Source organism: Pelobates fuscus, chromosome 6 (assembly GCF_036172605.1).
Source record: "Pelobates fuscus isolate aPelFus1 chromosome 6, aPelFus1.pri, whole genome shotgun sequence".
In the NCBI taxonomy this organism is placed as follows: domain Eukaryota; kingdom Metazoa; phylum Chordata; class Amphibia; order Anura; family Pelobatidae; genus Pelobates; species Pelobates fuscus.
In genome coordinates, this window is record NC_086322.1 from 367,734 (window position 1) to 382,623 (window position 14,890).

At 46.3% G+C, this 14,890-nt stretch overlaps 1 protein-coding gene across 10 annotated transcripts in view; it reads right to left on the reverse strand.

Annotated features, from left to right (window-relative positions):
• The window catches only part of LOXL3 (lysyl oxidase like 3), a 337,537-nt gene that overhangs the window by 150,634 nt on the left and 172,013 nt on the right, over positions 1-14,890 (reverse strand). For 6 of the 10 annotated variants that reach the window (XM_063457482.1, XM_063457481.1, XM_063457485.1 and 3 more), the window contains one exon: positions 2,240-2,290. The exons of the other annotated variants lie outside the window; for them this stretch is intronic. In XM_063457482.1, the coding sequence (XP_063313552.1) occupies positions 2,240-2,290 (51 nt within the window). The remainder of the gene's footprint in view (positions 1-2,239; positions 2,291-14,890) is intronic. 10 annotated transcript variants of the gene reach the window in all.

Sequence of the window (14,890 nt, forward strand, 5' to 3'; positions counted from 1 at the left end):
CACTGGCTGGGAGACATGGGGACACTGAGACACTTGGGGACATTGTGTTCCTAGTGTCTGTGTCTCCATGTCTCCCAGTGTCTCTGTTTCCCCATGTCTCAGTGTCCTGATGTGTGTCTGTGTCCCCATGTCCCCTAGTGTCTCAGTGTCCCCTAGTGTTTCAGTGTCCCCATATGTGTGTGTGTGTGTGTGTGTATGTGTCCTTGCCTCAGTGTCCCCATGTGTGTCTGTGTCCCAGTGTCTCCAAGTGTCTCAGCATCCCCAGAGGTCTCCATGTCTCCCCATGTCTCATAGTTGCACAGAAAAGAGATTGGGGGCACACCCGAAAGATGCATTATGCAAGAAAGGTGCTGCCGCAGTGACCAAAATTCATACAGAAAAAAATAGTTACGGCGCACTCAGACTTGTAAAAATTAATAACTAAGAAAGCTACTATAAAACTCCTAAGAGAATAAATATGGGGATTCAAGCACCAACACTTTAATTGTTTAGTTGTTACACTGTTTTTAATTGCTTTTATCACTCTTTATTGTATACTCACTTTGCTCTTACAAAGCAATTAATTCAATACACTGTAGCTTGTGTTTAGCACCAGTACTATTTAATTTGTCTCCCACATTTTGTAATTAGCGTAGGACCCACTGATATTGGGGTACTTTGAAGCAGTGGTGGGCCATATGGCCATATGGTGGAACTAAATCCCCATATTTATTCTCTTAGATAGGCATTTTCTAGTCGCTTTCTTAGTTATTAATTTTTACAAGTCTGAGTGCGCCGTAACTATTTTTTCTGCATGTCTTATAGTGTCCCCTAGTGTCTTAGTGTCCCCATGTCTCCCTGCAGCCTTTACCCCATCCCTCACTTCTCTGAGCTGTAGGCTGTCTCTGCAGGCTGGAAGCTGCTCTCTGGACTCTTTGTGCTGTGTAGCTGCTCCCCCAGCGGATCAGTGAGTAGAGCAATGCAGGTATATGCTGTAAATTCCTATCCCTGCCTCTCTCCATACACAGTGACCCCTGCTGGCCGGTAATGGTAGTGCAGAGTAATCTCTGTTTATACTGAGAAAAATACCGGCATTTGTATTGCCGGTATTACTGCAATATCAGCACTGGCCAGGCAGCCTCAAATAAATAAATACCGGCCATGTGAACAACCCTAAGAGTAGTGTAAATCAATGGGCCTGCAGCTCCATCAGCCCCTATGTTAATCCGGCCTTGGGAGTGGTCTGGGTGCCAACTCCCACTTCCCTTAACCCTGCAAGTGTAATTATTGCAGTTTTTGTTTTATAAACTGCAATAATTACCTTGCAGGGTTAACTCCACCTCTAGTGGCTGTCTACTAGGGATCAGTCTTGCCCACTGGCCGACGTAATGCAGAGGAGGAGCGGCGGCGGAGTAAGAAGCAACGACGTGGATCATGTTGCTGCCTCTGGTAAGTGACTGAAGGGGTTTTCCCCCCTTCAGCAACCGGGGATTGGGAGGTGGGAGGGAGAGGGGATCTGCAGTGCCAGGAAAACGGATTGTTTTCCTGCCACTGGAGAGTCCCTTTAATACCTTGTTACATTTAAACACCGTCTGACCCAATAACTGTCACATTCATACACCGTCTGACCCAATAACTGTCACATTCATACACCGTCTGACCCAATAACTGTCACATTCACACACCGTCTGACCCAATAACTGTCATCGTCAAACACTGTCTGACCCAATAACTGTCATCGTCAAACACTGTCTGACCCAATAACTGTCATCGTCAAACACTGTCTGACCCAATAACTGTCATCGTCAAACACTGTCTGACCCAATAAATGTAATTTTGTTTTCCTCAGAGCAGGAGTGGTTTTACTGCATGAATACTGTTGCTTTGTGTGCCAGTAAACAGATCTCTACCCAGCATTAAGCCTCGGCTCATGTGTGGAGGGTTATGCTAAGCTTGTGTCTACACTCTGCCCGGAAGGATTATTCGCTAACTACTGGGAGAAAGGGAACCCGTCAGAGAAACCCACAACACTCAGCAAATCCACTGCTCTGCAAGCACCAGCTCCCACCACACTCACCGCCACAGAAACCCACCACACTCCACCAATACACTGCTCTGCAAGCCATCAGAAAACACCATAATGCTCTGCAAGCCACCAGTTGTTCACAATGTTGATTTTGTTGTAGCTCTGTATCAGACATTCGATATTCTATCCTCCAAAAGGGGAAACATTAGTAAGCGACGTGTGATTTCAGTTTACCGGCTATTGTTCTTTATTTCCTTTTGTTTGGGGGTTTGTTTAGGAGGGGATCTGTGGGGCACAGAAGGGACCAAATCACAACTTGCCCTATATCAGGAGTAGTAACAGCAAATTATGGTAATTCACAAGATACTATGTTACTGAGCTAACTGAACAAATACTCTCACCAGGGTAACATAAATACCATGTAACTGGTATAACAATACACAGGCTGTAATGAAGTTAAACGATTTAAGATACAATGTAGCATTCGCCATTTCCAGTACAATACCAGCTTTAATACGGACACATCCCCAACCGCAGGGGCCCATCATAGCTCTATCTGGGTGAAAGGGGACCCTAAAATAAGAGCTGCTGGTGGTTGTGACCAAGGGATTGGAGGCTCACCTGAGATACACTCTGAAACAAGTGATATTATTACTATTATTTTATTATTTATATAGCACCGTCAGATTCCGTAGCACTGTACAATGGGTAGAACTCAAACAGCAAGTTCAGAAGCTAGCGAGACTGCGTTCTCTCAGCAGCTACACACAGCTTTAAAATGTCATATTGTAGGACGAGTCTCATTGGCATAATCTCCACACTGCCTTATATACAGGGACAGTTTACTTTCAGGGTCATGAAAACCACAACCCCAGAGAAGATATAGCAGTCACAAGAGACTTAGGGGTTAAATATGCCATTATAGCCTAACCCTCAAGCCTGGTCTAATCTGCATGGTTAGTAAATTCTAATTATACAAAGTGTATGATTTCCCAACATGTATCACATTATATATGATGCCATATATAGGTCTTCAATTTAATATTTTAGGATACACTTTTATGCTTTCTTCAAAATATTAAATCATGTTTTATCCAAAGATATAAGAGGCCCTGATATGATATTACCTAGATACAGCCTTTCTAACTAGACACAAGTGATTATAAACCAGTGTTCTGACACATTACACAGAACATTGATTTTGTTATTATAGCCATTTGTTTAGACTGTTTGTTTACAGATAAGTAAAGGAACACTGTGGCCCCATCTCAATGAAGTTGCTATGATGTCTGAAGCCACTGGGCTCTGGCTAACCTTTGTGATCCTATGAAAACTTCAGACAATTTATTGTATAGTCCACTTCAGGAGGCAGCATTAGAAACAATACATTGCAAACTTTATCCTATGTGGTCTGAGCTCTTACTAAAAGATACCTACTACTATAAAGGTTTAAACTAAATAATACACAGGTTTTACGGACCTTATAGAATGTCAATATGCTGCATTCTAATCCTCTCCTGCTGCTTAACCTGCTGCTTCCAGCCCTCAAACAAGAAACAAAACAAGACTCTCCCTTACCTGTCTACCAGGAAGAGATTTATTTACTTATTGATGCTAAGTAGTTGCCACTGAGCAATGGGTTGCAGTCAGTCTGAACTCCTGTCCTGGACTTTATTTCAATTGTCTATTAACTGCGGAGTGGAGCAGTGGCCCACCCTACTCTCGAATACTCTACCCCAGGGCTCCAAATCTATATTTCTCATTAGGACTATTCTCTCTGGGAGTTAAACATCATACACCTCTCTAAAAGTATCTAGAGAAAAGATATACTTCATCACAGACAACACAATACGGCTTATCACATCTCTCAGTGTTAAACTGCATTAAAATGGTTTAACATGGAAGCTCTGTCCCCGGGTACCCATCATACCACCTGCTCTCTTTATAATTTGATAATAGGGAAGTATTCCTTGGGAATTTGCAGAGCATCCACTATCTTGGAATGGGTGTTGCATCGTTCAGCTCTCTCTTGCTTACAAGTTTAGTTGGGCACAAAGAGCCAGGAATGGATATACAGATTCAGGCCGAGATGACTCCCAAAGGCCGGGGGGAAAACAGGGACTTCAGCAAGTTCTTTCAGACTCTCATGAGATTGTGGGTTGAGAGATTGGATAGCAATCTTGGCTTGTTGTAAAGAAGGCTGCAGGTCTGCCCAGATATGAATCCATCAATGCCAATTGGAGATTCGCAAAGAGTGCTCACACACCGAGCCGTCAAGTTTGCAGACCAACAAGAAGTATTGTAGCATCATCAAATTCTATCAAAGAATCTCCAAAGGATGCAAGTTTCCACTTTTCCCTCACTTTAGGACATTTTAAAATTAGGATATTAGTGGGATCGGACAGGGATGGAGTGACTGCAATCTGGGCACAAGGGCACAATTAAGCCCTCTTGACAATTTAATGAGTCCATTCTGCGCTCTAACCACCATTTTTTTGCTTACATTCCCAACTGCACCCCTTACCTTCCCCAAATTCCCACTTGTGCTTCTCATCCCATTCTCAACTTTACTTGTCCTAACATGTCCATTTCCTCTAACTATATAATTCCCAACTTCTTTGTCCTCCCCTTCCTTATGCCACTCCCTTATGCCAATTTGACCCGCCATTTGTGCCTCTCCCCTTGTAACTCATTTAAGTCACCTATTGTGTCTCTCTGCTTGTGCTTCCTATTTCTCTTGCTATATGCCCCACACCTCACCCGATGTCCCTCACTCCCTGCTCCACAACTCACTTAATTACTTTCACTCTGTGTCTCCAGCACTTGTGTTAGATCCAACACATCCCACCTCTTGACCCCTATCTGACCCAACTCGCCTCACGTCATCATACTTTGTGACAGAGTCGACACAAGGCAGTGAGGCTGCTAGCTAAAGTGAGGCTGTGATCTTCATATAGTGCACAGCAGACTGTGTGTGGAAAGACCCCATACCCGACAGCATATTTGGCAGCTAGGCAGACCTACTCTTCATGTTGGGCTCATGTTTTGTGCCCCTGCACTCATGTTAATCCTGTGTCATATACTGGTTATTTATTGTCTAATGTTTCTGCATCAATAGCATCCAAGGGACAAGGGTATGATTTCTACATACAACACTCAGAAGTAAAAGGGACACTAGATCTGTGTGAATGTTCCTGTAGGTTTAACCGAACCGTGCAATGAAAAACATTGTTGTTCTGCATTGCAGGATTTAAAAGTCAAGTGAGGTCTCACCAGTGTTCTGTACAATGGCATGAGCACTTCCCTCTATCTACTGCTAATACCTCTCCCTATACAACCAAGCATTCTGCTAGCATTTCCTGCTGCTCTATTACATTGTCTGCCTACCTTTAAGTCCTCAGAAATAATCACCCCTAAATCCCTTTCCTCAGATGTTGAGGTTAGGACTCTATCAAACATTCTGTACTCTGCCCTTGGGTTTTTACATCCAAGATGCATTATCTTGCACTTATCCACATTAAATGTCAGTTGCCACAACTCTGACCATTTTTCTAGTTTACCTAAATAATTTTCCATTTGGCTTATCCCTCCTGGAAGAGACAAGACTCTAGATTGAGGGTAAAGTAAGAACTGGTTTAATGAGCACTCAAGCCTTTCTTTTATACACGTTTTCCCACAAGGTTACCACCCACGTGGACCTTGTTGGGCACCGAAAATACAAACTCAACAACCAATAGCTTACAGTCACACAGTTAAACACTCCCATTCATTACTGTAAATTTATCCGCTCTGCTTGGGAGATAATTGAGTTAATTGCTGTATCAACTCAATTAACTCCAAGCGAAAAATACACTTTTTCTTCACTTTTTATAACATCAAAATTATCCATTCAATTTTCATGAAACTTACATTTTCAGAACAAGCATAATTAGGGGACAAATATATAAAAAAATCATGCGACTCGGTCCCGGGGTTCGGGAGATAGATGAAAGTCTCTTTTGACCGACTGCACGCATGTTTTCATACCCAAAACAGTTCCACAGATTCAGGCTGTGCGGCCAGTCTACCTTCCCCTTTAAATAAAGTATAAATTTCACGAAATGGATCCGTTCGTACCTACGGTAATTAGATACATCTTGTTCGGGAGTTTGTTCTCCAGAATTAGCACTCTGTTCATATGGATTTAGCCGAACGCACGGAAGGTAGAAGTTTCAGGGGTGTTCGTGGAAATAGTAGCCGAAAATAGACGACCAAACACCGCTGAGCGCGTTCGGCTAAACAAAATGGCCGCCGCCACGTGTTTGTGCAGACGAACGCTGACCACCCTGTTGATCAATTAGAATGTTGGGGTGTTCGTGGTTTGGGAGGTGTTAATACGGTCAGAGAGGTTAATGGGTGCCATACTCCTGTTCTGGGTGGTTGGTCGTTCGGCAGAAAATTTGTGATTCGAACGGCTCTTAGCACAATAAAGGTCTTTTGATTTTACACGAACGGTTTTAAACGAACAGATTTTCCAAGTTTTAGAAATCAGCGACAGAGGGTCTGTCACAATGAGTCTGCACAAAACTGCAATCCTGTTTTCAGCAAATCACAGGTTGAGTGAAAACTAACACAAACACTGTGTATGCCAGCTGCAGTTAAGATCTGTAATGTACCCTCAGCTACCTGGTAGTGTGTGGTACGGTAGGTTGTTGCGGCCAACATAATAGGTGTATATGTAGGAGCACCCTTAGATGTATGATAGGTCTGTTTTACCAACGAGATAATAGGAGAATAAGTAGTGGCACCTTTAGATGTGTAGTAGGTTGGTGTCACCAACAAGGTAATAGGTGTATAAGTAGGGGCACCTGTGACAAAATGGCTTTTGTCACTGGGTTTGCATGTGGCAAACTGCCCTGCCCCCCTGTCTCTTGGAGGAGCCGGCCCGTTAAGTAATGGGGTCTTAAGGCACTTGGGACAGAGCCCTTTGTCTCTGGATCACATCGTTCGCCTTACTTGCTTGGATTGTACATTTCCCCTGTTACACTCGTATGTGGGTTCGTGCAGTTTAACTTCCATTACAGCTGGACTACGGCTGTTCGTACCGACAAACAAACTGCCGAAGGGCCGACCACCCGGTCTGCGGAGTGTGCTGCTTGTTAGCCACCCAGAAGCTGCAGTTAACCGCAGCTTAATTGTCAAATGCCTGGGTGGCCGACGTTCGTTTGCCGAACACGTGGCGCCGGCCATTTTAAATCGCCGAATACTCAGCGGTAGTTTGTCGTCGACGCTCTGGAACTCTTTTCGGGTACATTTGCACGGACAGCTGGTGAACTTAAACTTTACTCGACGTTATTGAGAACTGTGTTTGTGGGATCTGAGCGCTATTCGCCTATAATATGCGCTCAGATCCAAGCTATCTGGGCGTGTGTGGAACATGGGGTCTTCGTTCATCGAAACATGAGTTATTGATTTTAATACAGTTTTGTTAAAAGGTAAAAAGCACATGTTTCTCTCTGCCCGGAGATAATTAGGTTCTCTGCAACCACTTAAGTTAATTATCTCCAGGATAGAGAGGAGGGGTAAGTTAATTATCTCCAGGATAGAGAGGAGGGGTTACACTCTTCCTGTGGGTGTGTATAAGAATTGTACTGTATACTGATTCTGTATATTCTGTTTCAGTCTTCCACAAGGTCCCATGTGGGAGTGTCCTTGCTGGAAGATCATCATAAAACGGCTGAGTTTGGCCATCAATAAACACAGATCGTTTTACCCCTTCATGAAGTCTCGACTCATGTTTGGGAGATTGGGAGCTATAATCACTACTTCACTCTTTTCAGCTTGGATTTTGGGAGACGCTACAAGGATCAGCGCTGCACGGATAGCAGGATCCTTTACAGCACCTTTATATGTGTGGTAGATCAGTATTACCAATGAGGTAATAGATGTGTATATGTAGGGGCACCTTTAGATGTGTAGTAGGTCGGTGTTACTACCGATGTAACAGATGTACCACTAATAAACATGGCAGACTACAATAGGAAATGAGTTCAGACACTGACTGTATCCGCAGCTACCCAGTTATCAGGGAAATTCAGGGCAACCTGTAACTTCCAGGACTATTTCCACACAACATAGATATGTGCAATATCCGGGTGGTTTGTGGTCCCTTTGTGGTTGTGACAAACGCTCCGAGCCGCCACTAGTAGCCTTCCCTGGTACCTGAGACTAAGGGGAACAAACACTACCTAAGAGCCAGGCGGAGCACCCTGTATTGTGGCCACAGGAGCTCCCGAAAGTTAACCGGCAAAAGCACCAAACACCCTGGAACTATTTTGGGCATAGGACTGTGGCAAACCTAGCCACTTCTGGACTGCAGTTATTAAAGGTTGTCTGTAGGCTGAATATGTACTGTGTATTTTAACCTGTGTATGTACCGTATTGTGGCCGTTCGCATGCTGGCAGCCGTACGCTGCCAGCATACAAATCCCTCTGTTTGACGAAACCCGGCTATCCAGGCCGTTCGCCATACGAATGAGGGCTCCCCAGGTAGACCACCCACTCACCAGTCGTGTGGCACCAATTAACCGATTGCAACATTGTTGCAATCGGTAATTAAGGGCTCTCCTAGGTGGCCGTCGTTCGGCTACCGACCATGCGGCGGTCGGCCATCTTGGATCCTTTGTCTCTGCAGCGGTGTTCGGTCGTCGAGAGCCTGGAACTGAAAACGGCTACTCAATGATCGGAACACCGCTGGACTTCCAGAGCATTCGGGAGTTCCGCGTTCGGCACATTCTGTTCCCCATAGATGTTCGGTACTTTTAAACCGAACTCAATGTTTTAATGTATTTTGTGCGGCGTTCGGTTAGTTTAGCTGGGATCAGAGCGGTATTCTCACTAAATGTGCCCGCCGACCCCAGCTATCTACCGAACGGTCATTCGTCTAAAAGCGAGTAAAGATGTATAAAATATGGATTTCTGTATAAATTGCCGGTTTTGCTCCACGAGGGGATAATCCACTTAATCGTCCATTTTAGTGGGAGTATCCCTCTCGTGTAGCAATGCCTGTTGGGATAATTACAATGCCCTATGGGAGAAATCCCCTGTAACAGCTGTAAGGAAACCCCTTGCAAGGGGAACTGCATAAATATGGAAGTCTGTGAATAAAGCAAGTTAGTTGACTCCCAAACTGTGTTTCGTCCGGTTATTGGGAGGATTGGGGATATTGCCGTGCTTTCTACTCTGACTGTGGATTTCCTGAGAATACCAACGGATATCGTGGACTAATATACTGCATTCCGTTACAAGGACCACATGTGCTGTCACGATTCGGGGAACCCAACACGCTAACACACACACAGACACACACACAGAAAGTGTGCAGTACCGGTCCTTAGAGTGGCCGGGCTAAGCACACACAGAATAGTCAGGAGATAAGCCGAGTAAGGGGAACCAGAAAACAGAATAACGAGAAACAAGCCGAGGTCAAAGGGTAGGAGAAAGTCACAAAGTCAGTATAACAAGCCAGAGAGTACGTAACCAGAAATCACACGTTCAGAATCAATACTATAAAGCAAAGACCACAACAGGGCAGGGAGGAACAGGAAAGGTAAGTATTTAAACCAGAAGGTTAATTCTGATTGGATAATTTCCAATCAGAATTAACAATCACACGTGGGAGATATCTAAACCTCCCACTGTGATTGAGGCACTGTGCCTTTAACGCCGGGTCAGGTGACTGACCCCGGCGTGTTACAAATTGGGCCATCTCCCAGCGTGCAGCGTCATGCATGCTGCCGCTGGGGGACTTGGAGGAAGACGCGGGCGGCATCCGTGGCTGGGAGGATGCCGCCCGCCGAACACATGGCAGGAAGGGGACCGCGGACGGCTGGAGGGTGAGTGCCGCGAGCGGACTGCAGCCTCCCCTCACAGCCGCCCGCGGGATCCTGGCATTACCCCCCCCCCCCTCAAAGACCGCCCAGAGGGCGGGAAGCAGAAGGCTTCAAAGGAAACCGGGCATGAAAGGAGCGGACCAAAGAGGGAGCGTGCAAATCAGAGCTCGAAACCCAAGACCGCTCCTCAGGGCCGTACCCCTTCCAATCCACCAGATATTGCAGCCGACCCCTAGAAACACGAGAGTCGAGAAGGGCAGCCACCTCGTACACGTACACCTCGTACACGTCACTGCGCCAGGGGAAACGGGCCGCCTGAGGGGACGAGAGAACCGGTTACACAGCAAGGGTTTCAAAAGCGAGACGTGAAACGTGTTCGGAATACGCATGGAAGGAGGCAGGTCAAGGGAGTAGGAAACGGGGTTAACCCTACATAACACTTTGTAGGGACCAAGAAATCTGGGAGCAAACTTCATCGAGGGAACCTTGAGACGAAGGTTCCTGGAGGACAACCATACCCTATCACCCGGAACATAAGAAGGGGCCGCAACCCTACAGCGATCAGCAAACCTCTTCTGAGCAGCTGCTGAACGAGACAGCGCAACATGGACCTGATCCCACATCTTCCGCAAAGAGGCGAGGTGCTGGTCCAAGGCGGGCATTCCCTTGTAGGAGAACGCACCGGGAAGGACGGAAGGTCGAAACCCATATGCAACCTCAAAAGGACTTAAGCCAGTAGACGAGTGAGACACCGTATTCCTGGCAAACTCAGCCCACGGAAGGAGGTGAGACCAGTCGTCCTGGTGCGCATTAGTGAAGCAGCGCAAATACAATTCCACAGACTGGTTAGCACGTTCGGCTGCACCATTAGATTGCGGGTGATAGGAGGAAGTGAACGACAAGGAGACCCCCATCTCAGCACAAAAGCCCCTCCAAAACCGAGAGACAAATTGAGGACCCCTGTCAGACACGATATCCTGAGAAACTCCATGCAAGCGGAACACTTCTTTGGCAAACACCTGGGCCAACTGAACCGCAGAAGGAAGCTTTCTAAGCGGAATAAAGTGCGCCATTTTAGAGAACCTATCTGTCACAGTCAATATCACTGTCTGACCATTAGAAAGAGGAAGGTCTACAATGAAATCCATGGATAAGTGGGTCCATGGTTTCTTTGGTATAGACAGAGGCAAGAGTAGACCCTGGGGTCTCACATTAGGGGACGTACACTGCGTACAGACCCGACAAGCCTGTACAAAATCTACTACGTCCTGCTTAAGTGAAGGCCACCAGAACTGTTGAAGGAGGCCCTTAAAGGTTTTGGTTACCCCCGGATGACCAGCAGTTTTGGCGGTGTGAAATAAAGTTAACAGCTTTTTTCTGTCCTTTGTTTTAACATATAGTTTACCAGCCGGCGTCTCAGGGGGTGCTTGGGTTTGGTATGTCTTAACACTATCAAGAAAAGGAGACGAAACAACCAAACGGGTAGCAGCTATTATCTGAGACGCAGGAACAATAGGTACAGGAGTCGGGTTAACAAATTCTAAAGGTTCATGCTGTCGGGAGATAGCGTCAGCTTTGGCATTACGGCAACCAGGCCTATAGGTAATGACGTATTGGAAACGTGAAAGAAATAGAGACCATCTAGCCTGCCGGGCAGATAACCTTCTAGCGTCCGCTATATAGGAGAGGTTTTTATGATCAGTAATAACCATGATTTTGTGTCTAGAACCCTCTAATAACTACCTCCATTCCTTAAAAGCTAACACAATAGCTAGTAGTTCCCTGTTCCCAACATCATAGTTCTTTTCTGGACCGGACAACCTTTTTGAAAAGAAACAACAGGGATGGAGGGGTTCGTCATGCGATAACCTCTGTGACAGTACTGCTCCCACACCCGATTCAGAAGCGTCTACTTCCAAAACAAAGGGGAGAGAAGGATTAGGGTGGTGCAGTACTGGAGCAGAGGCAAATGCCTTTTTGAGAGTTTCGAAGGCCTTAAGAGCTTCGGGGGTCCAAACTCTAGGGTGTAGACCTTTTTTAGTCAGCTTCGTTATAGGAGAGATAAGGGGTGAAAAGTTCTTTATAAATTTCCTATAATAGTTGGCAAATCCTATAAAACGCTGGATAGCCTTAAGTCCTTGGGGAAGTGGCCAGGACAGTATGGCTTCCAATTTAGCAGGATCCATACTGAAACCCTGTTCAGTAATTATATATCCAAGGAATTGCACAGAGGTTTGATTGAACAAACATTTTTCTAACTTACAGTAGAGTCCGTTCTGTAATAATTTCTTGAGCACCATCCTAACATGATTATGGTGTGACTTCAAATCAGGGGAATACACAAGTATGTCGTCAAGGTACACCACGGCACAGACATGCAAAAGATCCCTAAGGACATCGTTTATGAGGTCCTGAAACACAGCAGGAGCATTACACAGTCCAAAAGGCATGACCAGATATTCGTAATGCCCACTGCGCGTATTAAACGCTGTTTTCCACTCGTCATTCTCCTTTATACGGACGAGGTTATAAGCCCCCCTGAGGTCTAATTTGGTGAAGAACTTAGAACCTTTCACACGATCAAACAACTCAGTGATGAGGGGGATAGGGTAGGCGTTTTTAATCGTTATGTTGTTCAAACCCCTGTAGTCTATACATGGCCTCAAGTCGCCCTCCTTCTTTGCCACAAAAAAGAAACCAGCACCAGCAGGAGAGGAGGACCTTCTAATAAAACCTTTACTTAAGGATTCCCGTATGTACTCCTCCATGATATGGTTTTCTTTCTCAGAAAGAGGGTAGACCTTACCCCTAGGGGGCATAGTACCCGGTAACAGGTTTATGGCACAGTCATACTCCCGATGTGGGGGTAGCTTATCTGTCTCCCTTTTTTCAAAAACCAATGCAAGGTCTGCATATACAGAAGGGACAGAAACAGAAAGTGGTTTAGCCGTGGGCACATTGAGTGAACAAACAGGACGTACATGAGCCATACAGTCTCGTTGACAAGATTCCCCCCAGGAGAGTATATCCAAACAACCCCAGTCGAGTACCGGGTTGTGCTTAACTAACCAGGGAAAACCCAGAACGATGGAAGCAGTAGGGGAGTCAATTATTTGGAAGGTTAACCTTTCCTTGTGCAAAGCACCCGGAAAGACATAATGATTGCTTGGGTTTCATGGATTACCAGAGGTTTCTCAAGCGGTCTACCATCTATGGCCTCAACGGCCAAGGGTGTGGCCTTTTGGATCAAAGTCAAGGTTGCGGTTTTGGCAAAGTTCTCATCCATAAGGTTGTCTGCCGCACCTGAATCGATCAAGGCTTTAGTTGTTATGGTGGTTTTATTGACCAAAAGAGAAACCGTAATAAACGGTCTGGAGATGGACACATGAGGGGACAAAGTCATAACACCCGAGGCCGACCCCTCTCTAGGCCTTAGGTGCTGTAGTTTCCCTGTACCTTAGGGCAGGCGTTACAGTAGTGCCCCCTCTTTCCACAATAAAGGCATAACCCCTCCCTTCTACGGTACGCTCTTTCAGCCTCAGTTAACCCCGTAGCGCCCAACTGCATGGGTTCAGGGGATGGTGGCCTAGGAGCGGGTAGTGCTAGTAATGCAGTACTGGGTAGAGCAGGTAACACCCGTGTATCCAGCCGTCGTTGACTACGCCTCTCTCTAATACGGTTATCAATAAGGATCACATAGTCTATAACATCATCCAAAAGAACAGGCAATTCCCTGGATGCTATTTCATCCAGTATGTAAGCGGCCAAACCTTCCTGAAAGGCTGTTACGAGGGCATCATTGTTCCAAACCACTTCAGCTGCTAGAGTGCGGAATTCAATAGTGTAATCCGCTACAGATCTATTACCCTGTCGTACCCTAAGCAGAGCTTTGCCAGCAGAAGCAACCCTACCGGGTTGATCAAATGTGCGTTTAAAAGCGGTCAAAAAATCTGCAAAGGACATTGGGGAAGCATTCTCCCACATGGGATTAGCCCATGCTAAAGCTCTCCCTGACAGGTGGTTTATCAAAAAGGCTATTTTAGATCTGTCAGTGGGATAGGAACGTGGATTCATCACCAAATGGATGTCAATTTGGTTGAGGAAACCACGACACAATGCTGGGTCACCGCTGTAGCGCTGTGGCGGCGTCATATGCACTACATGGGCAGGATCGGGTACCGGAGTGTGAATGGGCTTGGGCACAGCAGCAGCAGCCTCCTGAACGGCAGGCTGCAAGTGTGCAGTGCGAGCCAGTATGGTTTGCAAAGCTTGAGCAAACTGATCCATACGGTGGTCCAAGCCATCCATTCTTGCCTCCTGATTATCTAGGAGCTGTGGTATGTCAGCAGGTTCCATTATGGCCCTGTTGTAATGTCACGATTCGGGGAACCCAACACGCTAACACACACACAGACACACACACAGAAAGTGTGCAGTACCGGTCCTTAGAGTGGCCGGGCTAAGCACACACAGAATAGTCAGGAGATAAGCCGAGTAAGGGGAACCAGAAAACAGAATAACGAGAAACAAGCCGAGGTCAAAGGGTAGGAGAAAGTCACAAAGTCAGTATAACAAGCCAGAGAGTACGTAACCAGAAATCACACGTTCAGAATCAATACTATAAAGCAAAGACCACAACAGGGCAGGGAGGAACAGGAAAGGTAAGTATTTAAACCAGAAGGTTAATTCTGATTGGATAATTTCCAATCAGAATTAACAATCACACGTGGGAGATATCTAAACCTCCCACTGTGATTGAGGCACTGTGCCTTTAACGCCGGGTCAGGTGACTGACCCCGGCGTGTTACAAATTGGGCCATCTCCCAGCGTGCAGCGTCATGCATGCTGCCGCTGGGGGACTTGGAGGAAGACGCGGGCGGCATCCGTGGCTGGGAGGATGCCGCCCGCCGAACACATGGCAGGAAGGGGACCGCGGACGGCTGGAGGGTGAGTGCCGCGAGCGGACTGCAGCCTCCCCTCGCAGCCGCCCGCGGGATCCTGACATGTGCGGCCA